This window comes from Halichoerus grypus, chromosome 6, assembly GCF_964656455.1.
Source record: "Halichoerus grypus chromosome 6, mHalGry1.hap1.1, whole genome shotgun sequence".
Lineage (NCBI taxonomy): Eukaryota > Metazoa > Chordata > Mammalia > Carnivora > Phocidae > Halichoerus > Halichoerus grypus.
Window position 1 is genome coordinate 175,076,709 of NC_135717.1, and position 27,339 is coordinate 175,104,047.

Here is a 27,339-nt window from a genome sequence, read left to right on the forward strand (position 1 = left end):
ACCAGTTTTATCCTTATGGTTTCTGAAGTTTCTTACATATTTAGTAAAACCATCTCCACTTAGATTGTGGAAATATGCACCTGTATGTTCTAGTTCTTTCAGTATTTGGTCCACATTTTTAACTGAATTTGTTTTTTGAGCAAGGAGGGAAGTATAGATCCAGATTATGTCTTTTGATGATCCAAGATTCTATAATCTTTGGTAAAGGACCACTTGGGTTTGAATCCTGATTTCCTCTATTACTGGTGTGTGCTCTTGGAAAAGTTACTTATTCTCTGTACCCCAGTTTCTCTGCCTGGAAGATGAATAGTATTTTGACGTAAGCATTTACTACACTGATCGGTACATAGTTAGTGCTCCCTAAATGTTAGCTGTTAATTGTTGTGTCAATACTATTTAGTGAATGATCTCATCCTTCCCACTATTTTTAATGCTACCTTTGTCATATATTACATTCTTGTATATTTCTGGATCCATTTCTGTGTTTTTGACGTTTTACAGAGAGAACCAGTGAGATACTAACAGCTATCAAAGAATTCAGAGAGCCACGTGTTTATACACGATGAAGGAATGCTGGAGTGATCTGACCCATAGATGCAAACAGTGGTCTGTGCACAAGGCAGTAATTAATTGCATTCCAGCCAGACCCAAGTAATCTACGTTTCTGTGGACAAGAGTCATTTGCACTATTACCAGTTTTCTACAACTTAGAATATTGTAAAATAGTTCAAAGACACTAAAGGGTAAAGTTAACCCAGACACATGATCTAGACAGGAGACTAATCTTTTTTCCCCCCTCTTCTGCCCACTGCAGAGGCTCATTCCTTTGATGTGCCTGTGTCTGTTTTCCCCAGTGCCCGATTTAATGACGATAGTTGTATAATACTTACAAATACTAGAAGGGCATTTCAAATATTCCTCTTAGTTTTTAAGAGAATCATTTTCCTGGCTTTTTTTTTTCATTATTGGTTTCCAGATGTTCCTTAGAAGCACATTATTAATAAAAGGATTCTAATGACTAAAATTGGGAATGTGTTAGGTGGAGCTAGATTAATTTTCTTTTGGGTTTAGTTCATTTGACACCATAGAATTTAGGAGCTGGAAAGAAACATCTACATGATCTCTTCCAACCCTCTGTTTTTATTCTTATCTTCTTATCATGGAAAATTTCAAACAGACTAAGCGAAAAAAGCGTCCTGAACCCCATCACCCACGTCAGCAGCTCTCTGTTCATTACCGCTCTTGTTTCATCCATGATCCCAATTTGATCTAGCGGCAGCAGCCCTGGATTGAAGCAAAATTCCGGCATGTCTCATCAGTGCATTATTTTATACGTATCTTTAAAAGATGAGTCACACCCAAGTCAACTACAGTTAGCACACCTAAAAAATTAGCAGTGTAATTATAATATCAAGTAAACAATACTCAGATTTTTGCCCCATTATCTAATAATTTTGTTCAAGTTTATTTCTTCAGATCAGGATACAAACAAAGGCCATACATTGCAATCTGTTGTTGTATCTCAAATATCCATTAATGTATATGTTCCCCTTTCTTGCCCTTCTTCTCTTCTTTTTTTCCGCCTTTTTCCTTTTGCTAGTTCTTTACTGAAGAAACTGGGTCGTTCTACCTGTAGAGTTTTCTGCAGTTTGGATTTTGATTTTATCTTCATGGTGGTGTTTAACACATTCCTCTTTTCCTTGCATTCCTGTGACTGATAATTAATTCCAGAGAGCTATTCAGATTTGGGTTAGGTTTTTATGTCTTTTTTTCCCAGTAATGTTTTATTGTTGATGATACATGCTTTCATCAAGAGGCACATAATGTCTGGTTGTCTCTTTTGTGATGTTAGCCGTTGTAAATGATTGTTACCTGGGTCCGTTCATTCTTTGGGGGTTCCGAAATGGTGGTATTTTGACTCTTATCATTTAGAAACATCTCCTAATCAACTGTTAGGTTATACAAGGTACATTTTGATTACCAATATTCAAAGTAATGAATTGGTTTTGTGACATCCGCAGTGAGTTGTTCCATTTTGATTTCATCACTATTGTGATGTCATAGTTTTAAAACCACCTGATTTCTTTCTCTCTCCTATTTTTTAAAGATTTATTTATTTAGAGAAGGAGCAAGAGCAAGAGAGTGAGAGTGAGAGAGGAAGCAGACTCTCTGCTGACCATGGAGCCTGACGAGGGGCTTGATCCCAGGACCCTGAGATCATGACCTGAACCCAAACCAAGAGTTGGACACTTAACTGACCTAGCCACCCAGGCGCCCCCAGATACTTGATTTATTTTCAACCCATTTTAGCTGTAATTCTCCCTAGTTTTCTTTTTTTTTTTTTTAAGATTTTATTTATTCATTTGAGACACAGAGATACAGAGAGAGAGAGAGAGCATGAGCAGGGAGAGAGGCAGAGGGAGAGGGAGAAGCAGGCTCCTCGCTGAGCCAGGAGCCCGATGTGGGGGGTATGACCTGAGCAGAAGGCAGACGCTTAACCATCTGAGCCACCTAGGTGCGCCTCCCCCTAGTTTCCTAATGTGCCATTGCTGGCCAGTGAGAGCCTTCTCAGGTTGCTTCTGATTCCTTCCGACATGATCCTGATTGTCTCTCACAGCTTGTTTTCTGTGTTCAGGATCATGTGTCACGTGTTCTGCCCCAGATCTACAACCAGTCAGCCACTTCTTGAAGGGGGAATGGCATCTGCAGATGACAATCTGGGCAACTGCCCATTCACAGAAGAGGGTGCTGACGCACGACGCCCACGGGTTTGCTCAAGAGTCTTTTGAATTTGGCTCTGATTTCAACCTTCTCATCTAGATATCTCCCCTAACTTGTTAACGAGCAAGTGAAAGCTAGAGTAAAATTAAAGATACAAGGCATTAAAAATGTGTGTTGTGGGGCACCTGAGTGGTGCAGTCAGTTGAGCATCCAACTCTTGATTTCGGCTCAAGTCATGACTTCTGGGTCATGGGATCAAGCCCTGTGTCGGGCTCTGCACTCAGTGCAGAGTTTGCTTGGGATTCTCTCTCTCTCTCCTTCTAAATAAATAAACAAACAAATAAATAAATGAATGAATAATGAAAATTTTTTAAAAAGTAAATGTTGTTTCTTGTGGTTTCTTTTGAGATTTCAGAATGGTAGATTAGAATATTACCTTTAAATCTCCTAACTGAAGAACATGTTTAGTAAGTACATGTTTAGAATTAACAAAAAGAAGTAGTTTATTTTTCTTTTGAAGAATGTTCTCTTTATGACCTAAATTTATAGCATCTACCGCATTTTGCCAAATAATGTGCACTTTAAAAATGAGGGCCGGGCGCCTGGGTGGCTCAGTCGTTAAGCGTCTGCCTTCGGCTCGGGTCGTGATCCCAGGGTCCTGGGATCGAGTCCCACATCGGGCTCCCTGCTCAGCGGGAGGCCTGCTTCTCCTTCTCCCACTCCCCCTGCTTGTGTTCCTGCTCTCACTGTGTCTCTCTCTGTCAAATAAATAAATAAAATCTTTAAAAAAAAAAAAAAATAAAAATAAAAAAAATAAAAATGAGGGCCAAAATCTGTACAAAATTGGATTTTACCATTTTATTCAGATTACCTAATACCATATAGTTGGTAGCTGGTGGTTTTTTGTTCATTTGGTCCATTTGATAATCAATTCTTGAGTAGTTATGTGAACTAACATTTCCAAATAATGTTATCTTTTCCAGCCTTGCAAGATACTGCATAAAGGTTTATATTTACTGAGAAATAATGCATGTTCTTGCAGCCAGAGTTCTTTCAGCCACAGTATTTTATAGGATTCCTGTGGACAAGAAATTTATGTATTTCATGGGATAGTTGTATCTTTAAAGTAGAACTTGCTTGCTGGGAATGCTTTAAAAAGAAAGTGTTTGCATAAATGTTATGTACGTAGCTAGTAATTTTGAACATTTATTCCACTGTTGGAAGGTATTTTTGCTTGAATAAGAACTTTTCTGACTCTTCGCTCCAGGAAGACACATAATGACACATAATCTCGCGTTCTTGATGGCAGATGTTGCTGTTAGTGAAAATGATTGTTCACATACAGATTTAATATCTGTTTTGTTCTTGGTCGTTTTGTTTTCTCTCTTTAGATGCTGACTTTACCATCACCAACTCTTTAATATTTTTCATAGTATTCCATTCTCTTACCATTATTTATAACAGTTGCAAATTATTTAGCTTGACTTAAAAGTCATGTTTTCTTTTTTTAGGAGGCGTTGGCCACAGTTCGGCTTCTTGATGTCTTGTGTGAAATGACCGCTAATACTGATCTGCTCAGCTATCTGCAGGTTTTTCCTGGCTTGCTGGAAAGAGTGATTGGTGAGTGAATTATCCCACATGCTATTATTTGTAATTAAGGAATCTTTGGCTTGTCACGCTGAAGTGTAAGTCCAAACACAGATCCTTAATTTTCATTGTATTGCTCTATTTTTGAGATTTTTTTTTAATATTTTTTTTTCTTGGAAAGAATCACTGTGTTTTTGTACGAGCTCTGGCTTCTGCCACTGACCTGCTGTTTCCCTCCGGCTGCCTGACCAGCAGATGAGAGTACTACTGGCTGTTACGCAGGGTGTACATCATGGATGTGTCCTTGGTAGTGTTGTGGCCACGTGGTGGGAGGTTTGTGAAGATGGGGGCGGTTTGGTGATGGGGGTAGTTTCAGCAATGATGATGGGGATTTTTATATTCGTTTTCCAAATTTGTTAAGTATATTTTTCCCTATTACTTTTATAGGGCACAAAGAATAGTGCCTTACACATAGTGATTATGTCTTTGATTCTTAACCATCGGTTGGAATACCATCCTTGCTAAAAAGTTATTTGCAAAATAATTCAAGTAGAACCTGTTCCTTGTGGTTAGCCATACTTAGGGTGTTGTTATTCACTGTTTGCTATTTTTTTCCTTTAAAAAAGGATTATACTTACTGTGGAGATGCATATGCTAAGAAAGATGAATTTGTATCGAGGTGGGTAGATGAGTCAGCAATGAGCTACAGAAGATGTTTAGAATCTCATGTGAGTGTTTTATTTTGAGTGCAGTGCTTTTAGTGGTAATTAAAATAACCACAAACCTAGGAAACAGAATCTTTTTAGAAAAACGTGTGTGTTTGGATCCAGGGCAGACATGGGTTGTCATCCCAACTCTGCCAAATTACTGACTTCTCTGAGCTTGATTTCTTCATTATAAAATTGAGAAAGTGATACTTGCTTTTTTTTTTTTAAGATTTTATTTATTTATTTGTCAGAGAGCACGCAAGCAGGGGGAGCGGCAGGCAGAGGGAAAAGCAGACTCCCCGCTGAGCAAGGAGCCCGATGTAGGACTTGATCCCAGGACCCTGGGATCATGACCTGAGCCGAAGGCAGACGCTTAACCACTGAGCCACCCAGGCGCCCCAATACTTGCCTTTAATAGGTTTGTTAAGGGTGTTAAATGGGATAACGTGGAAACACTTAAGTACAGCTTCTGGAAGATGATCTATTTTCATATGCTGTCTAGAGGCATTTCATAGAGCATAATAATTTTTCCTCTTTTGAATATAGCCAGACTAGATTTATGGAGAGTACATGTTGCCTTCCGATTATCCAGACAGTGAGAAAAAAAAATCAACCTACTTCTTGGTTTTTGTCATACGGCTCATTACAGAATAAGTATTGATTGTATTTTAGATGTAGCTGACTGTAGTTGTCACATGAGTTCCTTCATAAAGAATTTGGGATTGGAAACCTCTTTATAAGAAAGATTGCAGAAGGTGCCTGAGTGGCTCAGTCGGTTAGGTGTCCGGCTCTTGGTTTCAGCTCAGGTCATGATCTCCCGGCTGGGGGATCGAGCTCCCGTGTCAGGCTCTGTGGCTCAGTGGGAAGTCTGCTTCCCCTCTGCCCCTCCCCTCGTTCACGCACATGCATGCGCATACACATACTCTCTCTCTCAAATAAATAAATAAATCTTAAAAAAAAAAAAGAAAGAAAGATGGCAGAAAATTTTTAGCTAACTTTTCTTTGTGGATAAATAGAAAGTCCAGGTTGGGATAATCATTATGGCTTATCTCCCCAAAACCAGAGTTGTGAAAAAATTTCAAGCAAAAGAAGAGTTTTCTAATCATTAAAGGTGCTCTATCTACCTTTATTTTATTTTAGTCCATTAATGTAAGTTAGATTTGTATATGGAAAGTCAGTACAAAATACTGAAAATTTTCTTAGGGAAAATAAAACTTACTGTTTTCGTTGTAGACCTTTTACGACTGATTCGTGTAGCTGGCAATGACACCGCAAACATCTTCAGTAGCGGTGGCTGCATAAGAGCAGAGGGCGACATCTCAAATATGGCTGAGGGCTTTAAGTCTCATCTCATTCGTCTGATCGGAAATCTGTGTTACAAGAATAAAGACAACCAAGACAAGGTAAGATTGTTTCTCGGCATGTTTCATATATATATGGCTTCATTTAGAATATGATATTTAGAATTTAGAATATATACAGTTCTTGGAATGATAGTTTGAGTGTTTAGAAGGTAGGTTGAAATAATACGTGTGTGCGCATATTCCCACAGGTACGCGTCCTAGGTCACGTTTGTTTATATCAGGATTTGTATTTTTGTAATTTTGCATTGTATTTGTCCTTAATGTGTTTGAGCCAGTCTCCTTTCTCATAAATTGTCAATGCTTGTCTAAGCCAGTGCATATCTTACATCATGTAGAGAACAATCAATAAAAACAGGTATTTGAAGTGCCTAGAAATTTTCAAACACATGATAGACATTTAATAAATAGTTATTATGGACCATTATCTTAATAAAAAACAAAGAGAACTTTAATCTTGACCTACATTTATGGATGATAGCATCGTAAGCATTTCTTCTGTTTTGAAATTGATACAGTATTTAAGTATTAAATCTTTAGAAACTCAATAGACTGCCATTGGAAACCTCTTTTGTGCTGAATAGCTTAGAGGTCACTATATTGATAACGTGAGAAGGTGATAAAAAAGATGGCAGAATTGGACCACATGCTTAACATCGAACTAGCCTGCCTATATTTTCCTAGAGTTTTTCTTTGGGTGGCATTTGTTTTGCTTCATCAGATATCAAATATGTATGTGGCAGATTCTGTTTTTCCAAGATGGCTGCAGAAACACGCCTGCAATATGACTTTGCCATTCTCCCATCAAGGATTAGCATTTGTTTCTCCATTTTCTTCAGTCTGGATGACGAAAAATCTCTGTGACTGCTTTGAATAATCACATGTGGTGGGAGTGATCTTGTATCATTTCTGATCGAGCCCTTGACTGATCTGGCAGATTCCATTTTTAGCCGCGTCAAAGCTGGTTAACCATGTCAGATGTGCAGATCCCCTGAGATCACTATGCCGTGATTTGCTCAGTCTGCATGGAGAGAAGCCCTGGAGGGTGAGATGTAATGAAGAGAGAGAGAGAGAGAGGCGTCAGGGAATACCAAGGCAGCGGACATGTGGGCAGGAGACCATCTTGGAAGTTTTCTAGGTAGTTGCGCGCTTCCTTAGTTTCAAGCTCGGTTTCCTAGTTGCACAGCTGATGCCACGTGAATGAGGGACAGCCTGCCTGACAGAGCCCTTTCTGAATTTGTGACCCACAAGATTATGAGGAATAATCCAAAATTGGGGAAAAAATAAGTGGTGTGGGTTCTGCTTCTGTTAATGGTCCTGTAAGCTGCTGTAGGACTGAACCTCCTGCAAATAATAATTACAAACTCTGGACAAAAGACAGCCATGTGAAAATAATCAGATTTGACACAAACAGGCGATTTTGGAATTGAATTGCCCCTTGGAAGAAGGGAGCGGTGCAGCGTGTGCTCTGTAGGACACTTAAAACTCTAAAAGAAAATCTGCACTCCTTTCATCTTAAAGATTAAATGGACAGTTTGGAGGAAGCACAGCCATTGGAAAGTGAAGGAGGGACTCCTGGGAAGGAGAAAGCAAGCCCCAAATTCTGTGTATCAGCTGTCTGAATCCATGCGATGCCTGAATCACACATGTAGGGCAGGATTCAAGCAGCTAAGCTACGGATAAAAGAATTGTACTGAGTTTTGAGCTGCCACACCAGATTTGGCAGTGTAACTCCAACCAAGATAATTGCCTGCTAAAATAAAAATATCAACATTCTTTAGAAGAATATAATAGAATCCAGAGTTTCCATAGCATAGTATTCACAATGTCCAGGATAGAATTCAAGCTTACTTTAAGCACAAGAAAATATGACCCATTCTCCAAGAGAAAAAAGATAATCAGCAGAGACTACAATGACACAGATGTTGGGTTTAGCAGACAAAGATTTGAAAGCGACTCTAACTATGCCCAAGGATGTAAAGGAAAATATGCTTCTAATGAATGAAAAGATAGTCAGCCGAGAAATAGACACCAAAAAGAGAACCAAATGGAACATCTAGAATTGAAAAATATAGTATCCAAAATAAAATTTAAAAATTTTACTGAATGAGCTTGACAACTTAATAGAGATGACAGAGTAAAGAGTCAGTGAGCTTGGAGATAGGACAGTAGGAATCATCCAGTCGGAAGAGCAGAGAAAAGATTGAAAATAAAATGGTCATCTTTAGATGGCTAAGTTTTGGAGGAATAGTATGTTGTGTAGCATTTGATAGTTAGCATACTTTCTACAGGACATGGCCCAGAACCAAATGCCAGATAACTTGCTCTCATGTGTATACCATTTCGACTCCTCCTCATTTTCAAACAGGTGTGAGTGGAAGACTACTAATCCCCTCCCCACCCTGGAAAATTACTGGACCGATTTTTGTAAGAGAAAGTTGATAGAGAATAAAACACACTTTGCCTTTTTAGTGACCAAGACTGCCTTTCTTGAGGAGCACAAAAGAGGTGGTTTTTCTTGTGTTTAACTATTCTTTTGTTGCTAATTTGGATTGGCCTCTTATAGGAACAAAATGTAGTAACCCTTAAAAGGCTTATGAAATAACTCACCGAAGTCAGGATCAGATTGCACCATAAGTAAATATGGAGCGTGCCCAGGTGCTGCTGTGGAGAGGTCACTGGGGCTCACAGGAAGTCGGGCTGTGTTTCTTCACGTGTGCAATTGCTAATAGCACTGCTGATTTCTGAGCAAACATTCTCGAAGGTATGAAGAAGTTCATTCTTTGAGTATAAGAATGCCTCTGTTTCTCCTACTTTCTTACCTATGCCAACAAAATGCCTTCCCTGAAAGCATGACTTCTGGGATTTGTTTCTCCTTCTGAAGAATCTGCCACAACGTCACAGTCTTACTCTGCATGTTTCTGGATTCTTGTCGCCAAATCCTGATTCTAGCTGGGTGTGACAGACCTTGACCTTGCCCATTGTTGCCTCAAAGCATAGAGGTCACGTGCTCTAAAGATGACTTTAGTTACGATTTTAGAGAAATGGATGATAATGTAGCAGGTCTTTTTCACCAGGCTATTAATTCTCATTGTGTTGTCCAGATGACTATCCCACTTCTACCCAAATTTGGGCCCAAAGGGAAATTTGGCTTTCTCTGCTCTGAGACTAAAGATTTGAGTTAGGGGGATTTTGTATCCTCTAACGGGATTTAGTTCCTCCTTCACCTGGAAGGAGGGTCTGATGACCTGTTTCGTGTTTACTATGTCACAGGGTTGTGCATAGTGACTTAACATGTATTTTCAACTTGGATCTTTGTATCAGCCCTGGGAAGCAGGTTCTGCTAACCACATTTAGGAGAGGCTGTCAGGTGGGTGAGTTGCATTGTCCAGAGTAGAATTTAGATTTGTCTGACTGAGCTCCTGGGCCTGTGTTCTCTTCCCTGGACCGCGGTGCCTCATTTAGGAGCTTTCCAGGGCTTTGGAGGAAGAGGAAGTCAATAGACTTCCTGATGGACTCCCCACCGAAGATGCTAGAGGCTTGTGTATCCATTTCTGCGAGGCTAGCTAGGCCCCTTCTGCCCGCTCTGGGTTCGCGTGTGGCACTCCTGGGTACTCACATCTCTGTCTCTGACTCATCCATTCATCAGATGTGCATGTTCCCAGCTCTGGGGGTCTGTTGATGGAGAAGACAGACCGGTATCTCTTCCTGTGAAGCTTTCACTCTAGGAGCACCTAGGGACTGTCCTTGCTTCTTTGAACTAGGATCCCAAGACGATTGACTAATGATTGTCCTAGATCTTTGTGCACTACCAGTTGCTCTGAGGTTTGATCAGAAGCCATTTCAGCCCAGCTGGGTCTCTGTGCTTGTCTGTGTCCCTTCAGTCATTGCATCGAACGTGGTGCCCACTTACTGGATGGCGCCCCTTACAGTTGGGTGGCCCTTTCCCTGTTACAAAGGTCTTCTCATCCGTGTTAGTTTGTTGGAGTCTTAGGACACCTCTGTGGAAAAGGCTGAAAAGCCATCGTCATTTTCTTTTTTTTTTTTTTTTTTAATTTTTATTTATTTGACAGAGAGAGAGAGAAGGAACACAAGCAGAGGGAGAGGGAGAGGGAGAAGCAGGCTTCCCGCGGAGCAGGGAGCCTGATGCGGGGCTCGATCCCAGGACCCTGGGACCATGACCTGAGCTGAAGGCAGATGCTTAACGACTGAGCCACCCAGGCGCCCCCATCATCATTTTCTAAACGAGGAGACCAACGCTCAGAGAGACTGTGATTTAGTTCTGTTAGCGTTTATTCAATGGGAACCACTGAGCTGCCTGCCTGGGGGAGACAGAGTCACCATAGTAGGCCTGTCAGAGAGGAGCAGGTGTGGTCCTCTGGGCAGGCTGTGCCAGCAGCCCCCTCTAAGCAGGGACGGGGGCCGGACTGCACCATCGTGATAGGAAGGGCGATAACCCCCTTTTGCGTTTGTGTCTTTGGGCTGTATTTAAGGGAGTCAGATGTGTCTGGCCTCAGATGAAGAATCTGCCTCGGGAAATTATTTCCCCAGTCCTCCCGTGGATCTTGAACTCTTAAGTCTGCGCACGTGATGAGTCGTAGTGTTTCCTGGATTGTAAAGGAGTCGCTGGACTTCCCTTTCCCAGGTCATAGTAGGGAGCTCTTCCCAAACACTTGGTGACTTCTATTCTTACCTTGTTTTTTGTGCTCGACAAAACATAGTATTTCCTTGCTACTCTGTACTGATTAGTTTACTTTTAAACCTTTGTGGACCTGAAATGGAGATTCTGTTTTGGTTTCTATTGTAAGAAGCACATGGGTATTAATGCTGTAAACACGAAGAAAGCATTCTTTGGCTTCCTCTTTGTTAGCGTAAGGAATGCATGGTGTGCTTTTTTTCTTCCCCGTTCTTCTTTCCTTCACTATTGTCAGAAATGCTTTAAGTGAATTCTTGATGAGACGAAAACCCAAACATGGTTGCTGTTTTTTTCCATAAAAGCTGATTGCATTTTTTTTTCAAAGTGGATAGGCAAATGAACTAGTTTGTCTACCTTCATCCCCCCGCCCCCCAAGAAATTCTATTGACTAATAAGTTGGGCCATCCACAGTTTGGATTATTCAGTCCATTCTGCCAAAAGTTTTGTGGAAATGCTGCTCAGTTTCTTCTTTTCCTTCTCCTCCTCCCTGATAGAAAAGATTCCCAGCATTCACACATACGTTTGCTCCCATGTGTTCAAACATATGCACATAGCAAGCTTTCATTACAGCCGTGACTTCATTTTAAAAATAAGTCTATAGTGTACAGAAAAGTTGAGCATGAGAAGACCAGAAACTGGCCAATTCTGAATTCCAGCTCAGAATTACGTATTATGAAGGTAGGTTTCATTTATATACATGAAAAATCTCTGATATATTTTTCATTAAAATGTTTTGCTCATTATCCCCGACATCTAAATTGTGCCTCCCACGTAGTAGGCATTTGGTAAATTTTTCTTGTGTGAGAATTTATTTTTAAAATATTTGTCCAGTGTCCATTACATACTGAGCACAGTTTTAGGTTCTGGAACTATAAAGCAAGTAAGACATGATCCTTGTCTTCAAGGAGTGTATATTTTACTATAAAATTTCCTTACTGGGGCGCCTGGGTGGCTCAGTTGTTAAGCGTCTGCCTTCGGCTCAGGTCGTGATCTCAGGGTACTGGGATTGAGCCGCACTCAGCGGGAAGCCTGCTTGTCCCTCTCCCACTCCCCCTGCTTGTGTTCCTTTTCTTGCTGTGTCTCTCTGTCAAATAAATAAATAAAATCTTAAAAAAAAATAAAATAAAATAAAATTTCCTTACTATTTTTGCAGACAGAGACATGTAGTAGAAAGAAAATAACTTTCCAAATGAAAAGCAATGTTCCTCTAAATTTTGGGTTCTGTAATTATTTTTAAAAGTCTTTTTTATGTTTACAATATATTTGAATATACTCTAACTTACTGTAAGTTGTCTTATTTTTATTTGACTTACCCATATCTATATTTTAGACCATAAGAATGTCTACTTAGTGTAAAACTTGCAAGGAGTTAGACGGTATGTTTTTAATCCCAAATAGGCTTTGTAGATCTGAGTATATTTTTTTTGTTAACCGTAAATAAAGTTTCAACTAAATTTACAATTGTTAAGTATTCATAACATGATCATTTTTTAGCTCCTTTTTTGGGGAGGGGGATGGATGCCCTCAGGTTTTCACATCTAGATGTGAGGTGTCAAGAGCGGGCTAACTATTAAACCCTTTTTTTAAATGATTCTATTTGACGTGTTCTCAAGTAGCGTATCTGCCCATGAAATCATGAAGCTTCAGTGATCGATTGCTGTTTCCTCATCATTTTATTCAGGTGGTTGCTCTGCGTGAGGGTTCGTACTTGTTTCTGCTGCGCCCATACTGGCTGAGTCGTCAGCTCCCCGGGTAATTGATGGTTGTGCAGAGAAATGAATGCGTGGCCAGGGTGGGATTTCCTTTGCGCTGCTGTAAAGTGGGCCCTAGGCTCTCTGTTTTCACGCAAGACCAGCGTCTGCACGCTTGGCCCGTGCTAGCTAGTGCTGTGTGCACTTCCCAGCCTGCAGTGTCCTTTCCCTGGGTGACCTTAGCTTGGCCTTTGGTACTCAAGGTCAGAAGGTGCCTTCTCTGCAGAACCTTCTCAGATCACCGCAGAAAGGCTTTCCGCCCACACTCTCCTCTCTAGCCTGTACCCGCTACTCTTAATGCCCTGCTTTATCCTTGACTTGTAAATACAGTACTGGCTCTGGGTTCCAGCATGTTTCCGGATATGTGTGTTGTTACAGCTCCAGTGTAATACACACATATAAAGTGACCCCTGGCAAATCATGCTCAGTTTGATTTGGGCGTCACTCACTTTACCTTAGCCAGCCCAGTTCGTAGTCCTCCCCACCCCCCCACTCCATCCATCTCCCCTCCCCGCCCCCACCAGGGGTTCCTCGCTTCTCCCTTGATGATTAGTCTTTCATGAGTCTGCTCGTCCTGGTTGATAATGGCGTAATCTGCACTCTCTGCCAGGGACATACTTTTCCCCTTTTACAGGAATCTTCCATAGTGTACCTCAATGCCTGATTACTTGGGGAATTCCAGGGAGGCTGCTGAAAACATCCCGGCAGTGGGCTCGCCCATCAACGGCGCCTCGGTCTTTGTGCTGTTTGTCACATTCAGCTCCACAAATATGGGTGATGCGCATACAGGAAGCTTCAAGTAGTACAGGGAACCCAGACGGGGCCTCATGTTAGATACCCCAGGTCTGCCTCGTGGTTTTACCGGCTCAGCTGTGTGAGCTTGGGCAGATGATTTCACCTCTCCGGGTCTCAGCTCCTGCGTGTATAAAATGGAGACTGACACCTGCTGGTGGGGCTGGCAGGAGGAAGTGTGATCACGTATGTGACCTGTCTGATGGCGTGTGTGTGGCCTCTCAACCTCCGTTCTGGGTGGCTCTGGTTCACGCCAGTGTCTCCCAGTGCGTGTATTGAAGTAGAAGTTTGTAGACAGCATTTTGCAGGTATTTACAAATTACAAAGTAATCCTCACATTCTGTACTCTGTGTTCATCACTTTTCTTAATAGATGGGACTTTTTGGAGGAAGTAAAGTGAAGCAAATATGAGAACTTTCTTCGGGACCAGAATCCTTTTTTTCCTTGTCAGTTTGACCATGCATGCTCTCTGCATTGAATTTGTCTTTTGTTACTGTCTTGTAAAGAGCCCAGGTGTTTTCTGTGTGGATCCCCGAATCCGTTCTAGCTCACTTCTGAGAGCGTGTTAAGGAACTTTCAAATGACGGGCCTGTGGCCTGTCTCGGTGAGCCTGTGTGTTTTCCTCGGTTAGAAACAAGTTGCGCAGAATCCCAGTTTATTGATTTGAAGATTGAATGTATAGGCAAGATCTGGCTTGCTTAAAATTCCTCTTCTTTGTAATGTAATCCCAGTTCAAGAAATATGTCAAAATTCATAAATCAAGCTGTCACCATTAGTTTCCTGAACCTACAGTTCCTGTTACAGTAGGTGAAATTAACATTCCTATCTAGAGGACACATATCATGGCTTAGCTTGGTGCAGCTGTAAATTTTTTCTTTTTAAAGACCCAAAACCCCTTTTTGTGTCTCATCATAGAGTGATCAGCTTGTTCTTTTGCAGAAAAGAGGTAAATTATTTAAAAGGAAGAACCACAGTAAATATGTAAATAAAAGGTAATGATCTGCTGTTCTCTGTTATTTGACTCTTGCGCACAAACTAGGCCCTGGGCCCCTGCGGATGATGCCACCGCTACCTCTCAGTTCCTCACCAGGCTGTGAGCTCTTCGAAGGCAGCAGGCACCCGGTGTAACCCCTGGTGTGCGGCGTCATGGACGCGTACCCCGTTACACTGGCTAATCAAAGCCCGGAGGAGCTAAGTTCCTTGCTTGGAGTGATAGCAACCTGAATTCCCAGTCCAGGACCAAACTCTCAAGACTGGGACGCCAGTGTTTCCGCACTCCGCAGAGGGGGACATCTCTTGATTTCTTGAGGTCTGTCATTTGGGATCTTTGGCCAGCTCTGTGTGAATCCTTAGAGTCGGCACCTTTTGTCGAGCAGCGCAGGGGGGCGCTTGTGGCAGAGTCCTTCGGGACAGTGCTCACGTTCCGTGGTTCTTGTGAACTGTCTTTGACCTCTGAAGTGCTCCCTGGAGGTTAGTGTAGAGAACTGCATTTCTGGGATGTGCGTATTCTGAGAAGCACCGTTTACCCATAGCCTCCATACCAAAAGGGAAGATATTGGGCAAGTATTTGTCCGTGGTGACTCAGCACTTTATGAAAGCCTGGAATCCAGTTTTCTCAACTGCCACTCCATTTCCTTTTACTGTGCCCTGTGATCAGTTTATAGACAACAGGGATTTTAAACGGATTTGTATTTAACAGTAAAGACAATTATTTCACAGTATCCGTAACAAGAAATACCTGAGACTTTAGGTGAAGGAAAACCAGCCACATAAACTGAGAGAAGTATCTGGTTCCTTGATGGAAAAGTGGGATATTATAAAGCTGTTTTCTTTAAACTCATTTATCTGTTTATTGCTAGACCAGTAAAATCCCACTGAAGGGAAAAAACCCAAAATTTTGACCAAAAAAACATGAAACTAATTGGGGAATTGTCTTAGCAATATTAAAATCTACTTTACAGCTAAAATAGTCAACAGTGTATGGAGTGTATATATTAGTGGAAGAGAACATGTGCTTTGGAAGCAGACCCCTGAGAAGTGAGAGTTGGCCTGTGACAAGGGGAGCCCACCAACCAGAGAGGAGGCAGAGCTTGTTTTATCAGTGAACCGGGAGTAATTGGTTAACTGTGAAAGAAACTGAGCTCCCCCCAGAATCAAGTTGTGTCAACGAAGGAATAAAATGCTACAGCTAGAATCGTGGGAATCTGGAATAGTCGTTCGTCGGTTTTTCAGAATAACCAAGGATATTTTATGGAGTAGAGGTAATGAAGATTGGTAATGAAGATTATCACAGATTTGACTATTCCTAAGTGTGGAACTCAGCCTTGAACCAGCTTGTACCTGGGTTCTGCCAGACAGTAGGAGGCTGACCTCGAGCTAATTATGTATCCTCTCTGTGACTCAGTTTACTCAACCAAAAATGGAGTCCTCATAGGACTCAGGGCAAAGGGGGGGTTGTGAGGGGTAAATTAGATGATCCACTTGAGACACATGCTAAGCTTTTAGTCACGGTCAGCTCTATTTATACTTACGCTTATTTCAGTATTATTATATTATAATAGGAACAACCTACTTTTCCATCAACTGGAAATGTTTAAATTATAGTAATATGATACACATCCAATAAAAATCATGTTTTCAGAGAGCATCTATTCTCTTGATAGCACTCAGGATGACGTGGTCAGCAGGACTAAAGGAACAGGACAACACGGGACTGTATGTAACAAGCCCTACTTTCATGTGCGTCTACGTCGTACGTGGATTTAAGGTGCACAAATGCACACGCATGCGACAGAGTGACCCTGAACGAATATCCTACATTAGTAGCTCCTCTCTCTGGGTGGTAAATTAATGACGGGTTTCTGTTTCCTGTATACTTTTTGTAGTCTTGACAGTGAATGTGAATTACTTTAATAATAGCAAGAAAGCGCTGTTAAAAAAGGAAAGGGGTGCATGGCCAGAGGTCCTGATAAGACAAGAATCTCCGTAGTTCATTAGTAACTGACGTTTTTCTTTCTTCTGCGTGCCTGGTGGGACAACATCGCAGCCCCTCCTTGGCCAAGGTCCCGGGGTTTTAACAGTTACAGTTTCAGTTACATTTTTAATTGAAAGATTTTAATAAGTAAAACGTTGGCATAAGATCTGGATAATATTGCTAACAAATAATTAATAGCCTGGATGGAGTCGGTAGGTGGTGTGTGAGAGAGAGGGAGGGAGAGAAGAAAATATGAAGAAGAAAATATTCTTCCAATGTGCTGCACATTTTTTCCTCTCATCAAAGGAATGGGAATTTGAATTTACCCTGTGTCATCAGGTGGTGCGGTTCATGAGGTACATGAGCCTCTGCCGAGTGTCTGTGCTTTCTATTACGTATCCCAACCTAGGGAAACTCTGAGTGCTCTTGACGTTGTGAAATTTCTTTATATCTCCCCAGGCTTTATTTCTTTGGTTAAATGAGAAAAGTGCTCTTATTTCAAATAGTGGAGAGTTCTCTCATTTTTTAAAAGAATAAAGTGGCGCTGTCTGTCACACATCTGAAACAGTTTTGATCTTTAGCATATTTCGTGTTTTTTTTTTTCTTTCTTTTTTTTCCCCCCTGGCAGCAACTGAAAATTAAAAGGATCAAAGCCATGTCCCTATAATGGGCTTGTTTTCATCAGGGCTTGAAGGCACAGTCGGACTGCTTCCCCTAGCCTCTTAAAAGCCTATTGCTTATCTTGTTCTGATAGAATTTAATTTCATACCCATTACATTCAAATGGACCAAGAATGATATTTAGTCTCAAGCTGTGGATTTTAGTTTGAATTTAGATCTGCTGCTTTGTTGCACTGAAGAGTAAAGTCAGGAATAATTTTGAGTCCAAGTATGAAGGAATATGCTATTTGGCGTAGTGGCAAGAGCTTTTAGTTCAGCTCAACAAATATGTATCTGCCATATGCTGTGTATCAGCCAGGACTCTAGACATGGGGAATGCAGAAACGGATTTGGCCTTGTGCTTCCTCCCAGGGAATGCACAGTGTAAAGGGGGAGACAGGTGTAAAAACGGATCGTTCCAACAGAGTGGTGTGTGTAATTCAGAGTGGTGGTAGAAGTGTTGTAAATGCTTGGTGGAAATGGCTCACCTTGGAGCTTCCAGAAGAGCCTCAAGGAGCAGGGCGGCGGGTGGAGGGAAAGGTTGGCCTTATGAGTGGGTGTGAGGATCCCCCTGCTGCATGCTGGCCTTGACTGGACCTGAGGGTGGGAGGCGGGGTGCAGAGGGGGCAGGGCAGGCGATGGGGCTTTGTGTGCCTGGCCGATGGGCTCTGAACTCCACTGTCCTAGTAAATTCATTAAAGTATCTTTCATCTCTGAGGATGATCTTGGTTCTCTTTCATAGCCACGTGTTCCTTCCTTGCATTCTCTCTGTGTATTTTGTCTTTTGCCATACTTCTGTTCTCTTTCAGACTGTTGTATTATTTCTAGCCCTTGAGGTATGTTTTCTCATTTGTCACCCCCCACCCCAGTTCCTCTTCCCTCTCTCCCTCCCTCCCTCTGTCTGTCTCTCTGTCTCTGTCTGTCTCTCTCCCTCCCTCCCTTCTTTCTTCCCTCTCTCTATCTCTCTGTCTCTGTCTCTCCCTCTCTCCTTCACTCTCCCTCCCTCCCTGTGGTTTACTCCCAGGGGTTTTCCTGGTCCCTGGGTTGTAGACTTGTTCTCACAGAACAGTTTGCCTTTGCTTCCGTCTCCTGCGGCCCTAGAGGGTCCACACATCCTACCTTTTACCAGTTTCCATATTAATGTTATTTCTTGACTCAGGGTTCTGGTAGCACACTAGCAGTGTGAGTGTGGACCCAGCACCTACATGTTGTAGTGGCCCGCCCCCCCCCCCCCAATCTCTGGACAAACCACAAGCCTCATTAAACTAGTGGACAGAGTTTTCACGAAGTGGCAGCCTCTGGTGGGGGACCTCATTCTACACTGGGGGTTTTCATTCCTTGTCACGGCGCTTCGTGGGCTGAAGGCCACTTGTCTGCAACCCCACCATGGTTCTGAAAACCCAGCCTCTAGGGACTTCGTCCTGGTTGGCTGCTGGACACCTTCACTTCTGTCTACCTCTCTGGCTTTTCATTTCTGGCATCTCGAGGGGTGCAAAGTCTGTCCAGTGATGGGATGCTGCCCAGGACCCCCGAGTCCTGGAGGGTTAGGCACAGAGATGAGTCCTGTCAGCCAAGTAGAGAACTCCTGGGCCCCTGGGAGCAGACGGGCTCCGGGGTTTGCTGTGTGAGCCCCCGGCTGTGGGCTCTGGGGTTTGCTGTGTGAGCCCCCGGCTGTGGGCTCTGGGGTTTGCTGTGTGAGCCCCCGGCTGTGGGCTCTGGGGTTTGCTGTGTGAGCCCCCGGCTGTGGGCTCTGGGGTTTGCTGTGTGAGCCCCCGGCTGTCTGCTTCCAGCATCTGCATGCTCTTCCCTTCAGCATGAGAACCTTTTGATTGGGGGAAAAGGAAGTTGAGATTTGTTTTTTGACTTCCTAGCAAGGCAGCCTTGTACACGTCACTTCTCAGAGTCTGTTTTTGCATCTATAAAATGAGATATTACCTGCCTTACTCATTATGAGGATTGAATTATTATTGATGGTGGTAACATTGATAACTGCCTTTTACGCGTGTCTCCTGTGTGTCCTGAAGTAGGGCATTCTACAGATCTCTTTCATTTCAATCCATCCAACTCCACAGCCCGTGCTGCACTGTGTCGTTCTGCCTCTCTAGGGTCAGCGTGGAGGGAGGGCCCGGCTCACAGCCCGGTAGTCCCTCTCCGTTGATGCTCTTCCTGAAGCTCTTGGAGCAGGGCCTCGGCCTCTCTGAGACACGATCTTGGGCAGGCAGCACCCAGAAATGGGAGCCAAGAGAGGGAGAAGGCTAGGGTCCTTTTCTACCTGTGAGCTGGTCTCTGCCTTCCTTCTGCACAAGGACTGGCTGGCTCTCTTGCCAGGCAGCATTCTTGAGCTCAGGAGTGCTGGGTGCGGGGCCCCAGGAAGGAGAACCCTATGTGGTCCCTTGCTGGTTAGTTTCACCCTCAGAGTGGATAGCCTTCTAGGTTGGCTTCAGGAAGTCTCGAGCCTGCATTGTGCAGAAAACATCTGTGCAGAGCTGCCCTTCCCCTGAGTGAAGAAGGGCCCTGGTTCTCTGTGATCCTCCGTCTTCCCTATGTGGTTCCGTCATGCTGAACCTTTTGTGTCTTTTAGTTCAGATTTACGATAAAGTGTACATGCACCTTGGAGGGGAAACACTTTTTTTTTCTAAGTAGGCTCCACACGCACTGTGGGGCTTGAACTCACAATCCCGAGATCAAGAGTCCGACCCTTAACCGACTGAGCCACCCAGGCGCCCCGGAGGGGAAACACTTGAAAGCCTTATCGGTCTTGTACATATTTGTGTGGTGTGTTACCCTCTTTTCCTGAGTGCAAACTCACTAAGGTGGTTAGGAGAGCCCACGCTTCACTTCTGTGGTCGGTCACTGTGGTCTGTTCTTTGCTTATACTCTTCACGACACTAATAGTAGTAACTTGGACACCTGCATTTTCTTTTGGAGAAAAGGCATCGGTTACCTCAGCCACTTACTTCAATTGGGAAAAGAGGATTTTAAGCCTTATTCAAGAGCCTGGAAAAGTAAATTACTTCTAAAATGAGTAATAGCAACCATCACAGTCTTAGAAACACGCATTGTGTGGTCCCTGTTGTGTGGCGGCCACCCTCTCAGCCCTTCCATCTAGGAGCGCATCTAGCCTCATGGCATTTCCTAGGGTAGGCCATATTATTACCCCCGCCTTATAAATTTGTGAACAGAGGCCCATCGGGCTTGAGTACCTTGTTCAAGGTCACGCACAGCCAGTCAGCGGTGGGACCGTGTTAAGAATCCAGGCAACCTGGCTCCAGACCGACGCTCCGGACCAGGCCACGCCGCCTCCCAGCCACCTGCTCTCCTCTCCACGTTTGGCCTAGACTCGGTGTTGGCCGGGTCTCTCTGATAGCTGTCCGTTGGGGACATTGTGAGCCTAAAACAGGATTCTTCCCGTTTTCTCTGTATGGTCAGAGCCTTGATTTCAGTGAATGCCTACAGAATACCCAGGATCAATCTTTCAGGTGGAAGAGTAAGTTTTTTGTAAATTAAGTTTAAATAGGGTTCTCTTTGCTTATCCAGACAATTTTTAAGTTTTGAAAGACTGACATTTCCAAAAAGATTGTCTTTATTAAAGAAAATTTTATCCGCTAATATATGATACACACACACATAGACACGTATACATAAGCAAAGAGAATATGTGTTGTTTAATCATTTAAAGAAAAATCAAGTATTAGCATTAAAAGAAAGTCGCTAAATAGCCATGGTGAACTTTTTAAAGGGTCTTTCCAGTTTCTGTGTGACGTTTTCTGAGGAGGCCCTTAGGCAGGGGAGACCTTGCTCCCTTCCAAGCCGAGGGGCCAATCTGAAGCTTCCGTGTATGTGGTGGGGAGGTGATTGTCCTTTTCAGGTTGAACTATTTGTATTATTTGTATTATTGTACATCTTATGTTACAAATCCTTCCCCAAGCTGCTCTTAGCTCATGTTACTCTTGGACATTTGAATAATTGCTTTAGCGTGAGACTAATTTCTGGGTATGACTTAGTGACAGTGTTAAATTTACCCACTGGAAAAATCCAGCAGGAAACTTGAAGAGTAAGCCCTTTTCCGTGGCAGAGTTGGGGGCACAAGGGCCGGTGGAGTTGACTTTTTCCTCTGCTGAATCCCATGGGGTCGATGGGTGAACATGGAGGAGGAGGGAGCCGGTGTGAGGAACATAACTGAGATGAGAGATATAGTTTCAGATGTTTTCTGAAGCAAATCACGCCCTCCTCCTTTCTGTGGCAAGGAGTGACTTTGGGTCTGCACCTGCAGCTCCAAAACGGACAGCCTGGGGGCTGGGGGCGTGGAGGAGGAGGGCTGGGGAAGTCTGAGCAGGGAGGTGGGTGGCGGGGCTGTTGACAGGAAAAATCCGACTGGCAGGCCTCTGGGAGCAGGAGGGGAGGGCGTGTCTCCTGTCTGCTGGAATTTCAGCCCTGGCAACTTTTGGCTACATCCTCCTCCCTCCCCCAACCAAAAACACAACACAACACAACAAAAAAATATCTCTGTCTTTCAGTGCAGAGAGGTGCAGTACCAGCTGCTCGGTAAAATGTGGCCACGGGGAGGCGCACCCTCTGGTTCCTCGGGTTCGGGCCCCAGGCCCCAGCGGGAGCCCTCGGAGAGGCCCAGGATCCTGGCCCAGGAATGCCCCGGCTTCTGAAGTGCACCCTGGCCCAGGCTGGGGCCCCACCCGGAGTGTCATCGGCCCTGGGGTCCCTGAGGAGTGTGGTCCAAAGGGGGAGGAGTGGACGTTTCATTCAGCACTTTGAAGGGAGAAAGAAACCGGTCCTTTCTGTATTCTCTGTAAGACAGATTTGTTTCTAATCTTGAGAAATCATTTCTGGCAGTTTTAGAAGAAACCTTAGTACAGCATCAGGAAATACGGAGAGGGTAAAAAGCTTTTTTTCCACGTGTGTGTAGGATTCAGGGAGTTTTGAGTATACTAACCTCATAAGTCCCATTGTTTTGGAATTTTAGGTGTTAATCAAAATGATGATTAAAATTCTCAAATTAATTGGTATTTTATTCTCTTTTAAGTGCTACTCTCCTTTTTGAGTAGTTTTTATAACCAGTGCAGCTCGGCTTTATTAGAAAATTAAGCCCTGATGCACTTTTCTCCAAGCAGCCTTAGTCACTTGGGCTATAATGATTAAATTGGCATCTCTTAGACTTTCCTGTGTACACTGTTTATTGATCTTAAATTTGTAAAAGAGAAAACACAAAGTTCAGTTTTGTGGGGAGATGCACACATTCAAACTAAAGTTAATACTTCAGCGTTTGTACGGCAGGGAGTGACGTGGCCCTTTGTCACTGGAACAGTGCCATCAGGAAGGCCCCGTGCAGTGGTTGGGGGCCCCGACGCTGCCGCCACAATCCGGGTCAGCCCCGGTCACCCTGCACTTCCTGGGCTCCTGCCTGACCTTTGGCTCCGAATTGTCCACCCTGCTCACCGCCCTCCCCTGCGAAGTCGGTCTGTGACCTCCCCGGGAGTGTCGTCACGAGAGTTCCCTGAGGCCCCGTGTGCAGGAGCGGGCGGGCGCGGACCGTCAGTGTCTCCACGGGGCACCACAGACCTTCTGGCCGTTTTGGATCCGTGTGAAAGCTCAGCAAATGAAATGACGTATTTGTGGCTTGAGATCTACCCACTTTAGTCTTGGACGTCACTGTTTCTGGTTCAAAACTGTAGATTCAAACGATTGGTTTTGAAGAACTGAGCTGCCCTGTGGACGATCACACCTGATTTCCAGATCGCTTCTGCCGTGTGCCAGGTCACAGCTCTGAGAATTCTTCGTTAGCGCTGTGTTTCATGTGCTGACAATGACCTGGAGATGTTGTTTTAGGTTGCCAGGTGTTAATTTAACACACAAACTGGCCTGTGTGCTTGCGCGTGCACGCATGCATACACACTCGCGGCAGAGTGCCAGGAGCGGTAATTTAAAGTGGAATTGATAGAGCAGTATGTAATGTTTTATACTTAGGCAAGCTCCTGATGTACAGCTTCATGTGACATCTCGTTTTTTTTAAAAGCCTGAGGCATCGGTAATCTTTATAGCAAGAATTCTAGTGCTGTGTTATGCATTCCAGGCTTACTGTCTATTCTGCCCAGTAAATATATGGCTTTTATGGACTTATAAATCATGACAGTAGGATTCATGCATATCCAGAAACGAGGGGATTAAATCTTTACAGAGTTACCAAGATTTAATGTAATTTAGACATTATTCTTGCTTAGAAGTAACATTCTTATCTAAAGGCAGTATATTTCATATCTTTGGAGGGAACTTTAAAAACACATCACCTGAGAAACAAATACTGAGGAAGAACATACTGTGTGCCAAGCATGATGCTGAGTGCTAGGGAGAGGGCTGTGAGAGAGGTGGTCCCAGCCCGTGAGTAACTCAGCACCTAGAGGAAGATGCTAGAAAGGAAAAGTTGTGTTTTTACGATAGAGGTGAGAAGGCGGTGCTGTGTGGTGGGGCACAGAGCAGGGCAGGGCAGAGAATCCCCCATTCTTCATGGGGCTCTGAAGCTTGAAGGAAGGAAGAAAGGCTTCCCGAGGGCGTTGATGCGGCGCAAACTTTCAGGATAAGCAGTGTTTAATAATGTTGTCAGCAGGGGCCGCCAGGTTCTCCTAACGGTTGATAAATTCCTCCCTCCCTCCCTCCCTCCCTCTCTCCTCTCCTTCACGGGAGCTAAGGAAACCAGGAGGGTGGGTAGAGCAGTTTTAGTAGCTGGCTTCTCTCTCTAATTTATAGACAACAAAATGCACAGCTATTTCATGAGTGGTTTAATGAGTGTCGACAAATGTATACACCTGTGTAACTATTACCCCAATCAAGATGTACAGAACATTTTCATCACCTCCGAAGGTTCTACCATGTCGAGGCTGGCTTCATGTGGCAGGACAGCATTGTGCAGAGGAGTAATGGCCCTAAGTAAGGAATGAGGAACAGGGCGGAATCTTGGATTGCATTCTTTTCCTATGGTGGAGACAGACTTGTGCTAATCCATCCACATTCCTTTGCTTAGACTCCCCTGGGAGCAGTGGCCCACGTCCTGGCGGTCCTGGCAGACGCCGTGGCCCGGTTCAGGGCCCCCGAAGCAGTACGTCTTTGCCATCTACGGATGATGCTCCTGACCCTCAGCACGTGCTTTTAGCCAGATTTCATGCAGGCCACGTGCCTATGAGAGTGGGTCTTCCTTAACATCGACCTCTGTGTGTGTACCCAGCACGGGCGGGGTTTGTTCAAGCATCAGGGATTATTACTCCACATTTGTTCCTTTAGCTCGGCAAGCGTTGACGGCGTATCTGCCTTGTGTCAGCCTCTGTTAAGCTCTGGGGTCCAAAAACCAAGTCCGATGCAATTCTTAATCTCGATTAGCTTATGGTCCAGTGTGGGACACAGACGGTTAAATGGAGAGTTACCCTATAGAAGCGGGTAGTCAGCACTAACGCTCCTCATCAAGACTTGGGGTATCGGCAGAGCTTCCCGGGAATAACAGGAGTTACCACTTACGTACAGAGTGCTTACCCAGTGCTGGGCACAGTTCTAAGTACTTCGCTCCTTTACTCTTCTTGATGTTATTTTTCCCATTTCACACTTGAAGACACTGAGGGCCAGAGAAGTTAAGTAATGTGCCCAAGACCACACAGCTCTTAAGTGACATGAGCAAGAAATAAACTTTGTTATTTTAGGCTGCTTGGGTTTCGGGGGGCTGTTTGTCACTGCAGCATAAACTAGCCTGTCCCAGCTGATAAGAACGTCAGTATGGAAGGGATTGGAAAGGAGTCCCCCTCTGCCGCCCTCTCCTCCCACGCGGGGGAGGGGAGGCAGTTGGAAGTTGGCCACGGGCGTCTGGAGTGGAGGGAGGCCACAGTGGGGCGTGGACATAAGACGGGAAACAAATGGAAGACTGGAGAGGAAGCAGACGGGAAAGGTAAGGCTGCAGGGGACGTGGCTCTCAGTGGGCCAGCCGTGGGGAGACACGAGCTTCTCGTGGCAGCCTTCCAGTTGCAAGGACCACCTCGGGAGTTTGAGCTGAGGTGAAGATACCGTGTAGAATATGGCCGTGAGGCTGTAAAGCGCATCCTTGCCGCTCACCACTCTCCTGAGCATTGGCAGGCGCCTTGCCCAGCAGAAGGGCTCCGAACCTGTCCAGGGGTGGACAAATGAATGTTCTCAAATATGATTACTCTTTTCCCGTTCAGCTTCTCTGAGCTCTTGTTTAATGCCACATTTCCTCCTTTTTTACTTCCCTCTAACCTTTATAGGAAGATGAGGAGCAAAAACAATAATCGATATAATTGTAGCATAATAGGTATAAACTCCTTTTAAAAAGAGAAAATTAAATGTTTTGTGCTAGAAAATATCTGTCTTTCCTTTTTTGAAACTTCCAAATCCAGTGAATAGGACATTTTATACAAGCCTTTGCTCTTTATTTTTTTATCATATACTTCTTCCCTGCTTTTGCCTAGTCATTATTAGTAATTACACAAAAATCTGTTTTAAGCTACGCCCCAGGGAATGGCAGAAGTTGGTTGCTTGTCTAAATGGTCTCTAATTAAAGTTGAAAAAAAATCAGGTCGTCGTGGAGATATTTTTCAAATGTTGGCTAAAACAGAAGAGGCTGGGTTATGAGCAATGAGGTTGCAACTGTTTGTACTTAAGTGGATCGAAGTATAATTTTTTTTTTTTTTTTAAACTACATCTGTCTGGGATGTTGTAGGTGCGGTCCTGATTTTTAGCTGGTGAATGGACTAGGTAAGCCTGTGCCTTCTGACTCCCAGGTTTTTCTGATTTTTAAAGCATTTCTTATTAAAACCTATGTTTTTACTTCACTTTATGGTTTACATGAGCTGAACAACAAAAATTAATCATGCAAAATGATAATATACTCATAACAGTTACAGAAATAGCGAGAGGCTTGAAGTTAATGGGGGCAAAGTAAATTAATTCCTTCTGTCCCTGCTGGCTTCGGTCATGGCATTTCTGAAACCGCTCTTGTAACTCTTTCCCCCTTGTAGGTCTCCCTCGACTGGCTGTATTTCTTTCTGGAGGGCAGTTACCTCAGCTGCCCTTTCTCTGTGTGTTGCCTGACCAAGGACTTGGCCCAGATAGGTACTCACACATTTGTGGATGCTTTCCCCCTGCCAGCCGGAAGGGGTGACTGTTTCTTATTTCTCTCTGTGACAGGTAAAGTAGATTATTTCAGTCAGATGCAGGATCCTTCTGAATATATCTTCTTCGCTTAATATTGCCGATCACATACACACACACACACACACACACACACACACATACACATACACATACACACACACGGTGACATCTTTGCATGTATCTCGACACTGTGTTCTTTAATAAAATAGTATTCTCACCCAGATTGGCTCAAATGTGTAATAAAATGTGTGCCCTTGAACTTGTTGGGCCTTCCTGGATAACCCACTGTCCCCCCCTGACTTGGTCTGGTCAAGGCTCTTCCTTCTAGTTGCTCTCAAGCTGACTCAGGGAAAGCTGAGCCAGAGGGTGTATATTAAGGACACAGTGAGGACGTGGAATCCTAGAGCAGGGACTGAAGGGCCTCCAGGACCTCAGGGAACTCTGGAGCCATTAGAAGCCAGAGCTAACTCCATTCTCCCTCCAAGGCCACCCAACTCCATATTTGGCCTGACTCTTCATGCATCCTTACCTCACTGGTCTGGAGCCTACGCTGACACATCTAGTCCCTCTGTGTCTTGGCTCCAGATCCTAAGTGAGAATAATGGCATGGCCTCTCTTGGGTCAGCTTCCATCCTGGTTGTGGGTCCCTGACTCCTCAGAGTGTGGACGCTGGACCAAAGACAGAGGCATCCCCTGGGGCCTTGTCTGAAATGCAGAATCTCCACTTCACACCCACTGAATCAGAACCCACGCTTGAACGGGATGCCCAGGTGGTTGGAATGTGCAGTAAATTTCAGAAGCACTTGTAGAGGCCACGGCCACTCCTGCACAAAGAACAGCAAGGGACTGTTTCCTGGAGTAGAGGTTGTGACTATAACGATCCTAGTCTAGAAGGAAGCATAGAAAATGACCCTGCCTGTGGCCATCCC

General features: G+C 44.0%; 1 protein-coding gene across 1 annotated transcript in view; it reads left to right on the forward strand.

Moving 5' to 3' along the window:
- Positions 1–27,339, forward strand: part of ATXN10 (ataxin 10) — a 159,801-nt gene that overhangs the window by 65,374 nt on the left and 67,088 nt on the right. Inside the window, exons 8-9 of the mRNA XM_036120574.2 lie at positions 4,233–4,341; positions 6,249–6,418. Coding sequence (XP_035976467.2) covers positions 4,233–4,341; positions 6,249–6,418 — 279 coding nt within the window. The remainder of the gene's footprint in view (positions 1–4,232; positions 4,342–6,248; positions 6,419–27,339) is intronic.